Source organism: Phytophthora parasitica (assembly GCF_000247585.1).
Source record: "Phytophthora parasitica INRA-310 unplaced genomic scaffold supercont2.268, whole genome shotgun sequence".
In the NCBI taxonomy this organism is placed as follows: Eukaryota; Oomycota; class Peronosporomycetes; order Peronosporales; family Peronosporaceae; genus Phytophthora; species Phytophthora nicotianae.
In genome coordinates this window covers 8258-10447 of record NW_008649254.1, presented here as the reverse complement: position 1 = coordinate 10447, position 2190 = coordinate 8258, and the positions used below count along the sequence as shown (strand labels likewise).

General features: G+C 48.9%; 1 protein-coding gene across 1 annotated transcript in view; it reads left to right on the top strand.

Annotated features, from left to right (window-relative positions):
- Positions 1-417: 417 nt before the first annotated feature.
- Positions 418-2190, top strand: part of PPTG_24840 (AGC protein kinase) — a gene marked incomplete at its 3' end in the record, with an annotated part of 5046 nt that continues 3273 nt past the window's right edge. The window contains exons 1-7 of the mRNA XM_008918698.1: positions 418-1041; positions 1104-1163; positions 1232-1297; positions 1381-1581; positions 1652-1717; positions 1778-1947; positions 2013-2148. Coding sequence (XP_008916946.1) covers positions 767-1041; positions 1104-1163; positions 1232-1297; positions 1381-1581; positions 1652-1717; positions 1778-1947; positions 2013-2148 — 974 coding nt within the window. The 5' untranslated portion in view covers positions 418-766. The remainder of the gene's footprint in view (positions 1042-1103; positions 1164-1231; positions 1298-1380; positions 1582-1651; positions 1718-1777; positions 1948-2012; positions 2149-2190) is intronic.

Below are 2190 nucleotides of genomic sequence, written 5' to 3'. Positions count from 1 at the left end.
CTCGGAACAACTGCAAACCGCCGCGGCGACCGACGTACAAGCAAGAGCATCGGAAACACTCGGAGCCGCACATTGTGCTGATCGAGGACGACGACATCGCTCTGCTATCGAACGAACGGCGGGACCATGTGAAGTACTATGTGTGATCATCTATGTAAAAGGCCACGGCGTTGGGATCAAAAGCCAGCAGAGCATTGTAACAAGTGAGAAATAGAGTCAACTACTTTATCATGACGAAAGTTCAGTTCTGAGCCGAGTCGGTCGAAAGCTGCGACTCACAACTTGGAATTCAGCTGACATATTACGTAAGTACGTGGCAAAACTTCCACCGTTGCACTGCAGGAACGAGAAAAAAGATCCTGTAGTTGCCTCATCAAACGATCAGCACGCGAATGGCTATCCATTCAGCCTTGGGCTCCCGAGCAGAGATTTCGTAGTTAAGTATCCTAAGACGTACATGTATCGAAGTCGATCAATAACCATTACGGTGTCGTTGAGCTCTGAAAATCTGGTTGAGGTATCCAGGTTACTACAACGGCCACGCTGGGTGGAGATTCTCTACTGAAGAAGCTCTTCTGGAGCGTCTGACCTTCGGGCAAGCCGTTCGAACAGCTGATTCGGTGGGATATCACTTCGTCCTCCCATCGTGACTGCACACACTGTCAATTGTTAGCTAGCGCAACGTGCTCTTTTACACAGTTGCGCTCAGTCTCCGATATACCGTCAGCTCATTCGTTTCCAAGCGTTTTGTAACGTGTCCACCGTCATGAGACTGTGGTGGGTCTGGGTGGCCACTTGCGCTCTACCCTTAGGGCTCCATGCCGCGACAACGTGTCCGGAATCGGGTATCGCGCCGCCGTCCGAAGTCACGCTGGCCGCAGCAGCGGATGGAGCGAACGACGTGGCTATTCTCGTAAAGAACTCCGACTGCGATGAAGTCACGATCGAAGCAACCGAATCAGAGGATCCGGGCTCGTACAGGATCAACGCCAGCTACGTGGACATTGAGGTCGTCGAGAGCTACCCGGAAGTCGCGAGTTTGTACGTTAAGATGGAATGGATGGCTATAAGAGACCGGAGACTTATCTGTATTGATACTGCAGATGGCTGTGGAATAACAAGATCAAGACGTTCAAGGCGGTGGGAACGTCGGTGACGGAAGTGTACGTGAGACTGGAGAGATGTACAGTATCTGATGCGTAGCATGCTGACAAGTATACGTGGATTCCAGGGATATTACGAGCAACCAGTTGACGTCACTGGATGGCTTGGAGTTCCCATCGAGTGTGCTGTTACTGTACGTGGTTTGGATCTTTGGATATTTCACTAGTTTGTCGGTGCTTTGATTTGCTTATCGAGATTGTGTGGTTGATACTGCAGCACGTTGGATCTCAACGCACTCACATCTACGAGCGCATCAAACTTCCCCGATGGCTTGCAGAGGCTGTATCTACGCAAGAACTCGATCACGTCGCTGGCCAAGTTCCGTTTCTCATCGGAGCTGCAGAATTTGTATCTTAACGGGAACCAACAGCTCACGACTCTGAAAGGCGCAGTGTTTCCTGACAGCCTGCAGTTAATGTGAGTTTTTTTTTTTCACTTCTGTATTAACTAGGGAGGTTATTAACTAATGTTTGTATGTGACTAACAGAGAATGCAGCGACTGCCGAATCACAGAGATCGTGGGTGTAACATTCCCATCGAAACTCAAGACAATGTACGCTCGTCGCAATGCACCAGTATGTTAACATAACTGACATCACTTGCATCACTTTAGGACGTTGGGAGGAACTACTGTTACAAACTTTGTCGTGCGAGAATCCGACGTCGACGTACTGAAGACTGCACAACTGAGTCTCACTGTCAGTTTGGACGAGGATGACTGCTCAAGCGTATCAGGCACGGTCACAACGATTTCAAGCAGTGTCTCTGCCTGCGTTCTCGATGGTAAGACTTGTTATAGTAGCTGTTTGATGCCTATCGTTATTAAACGTTTTCTGTTATGTTGCTAGATACATCATTCTCCAGCTTGTATCCAATTAGCAATGATTCTGGTTCTTCTGGAACCAGTTCCAGTAATTCCACGACAACCAGCAGCTCCAGCACTAATGGAGACAGCACTACCAGTAGTAACAACACAAACCAAGCGTCAGGTGGATCGGGAACTAATACTGTGGTCATCAACGAAAG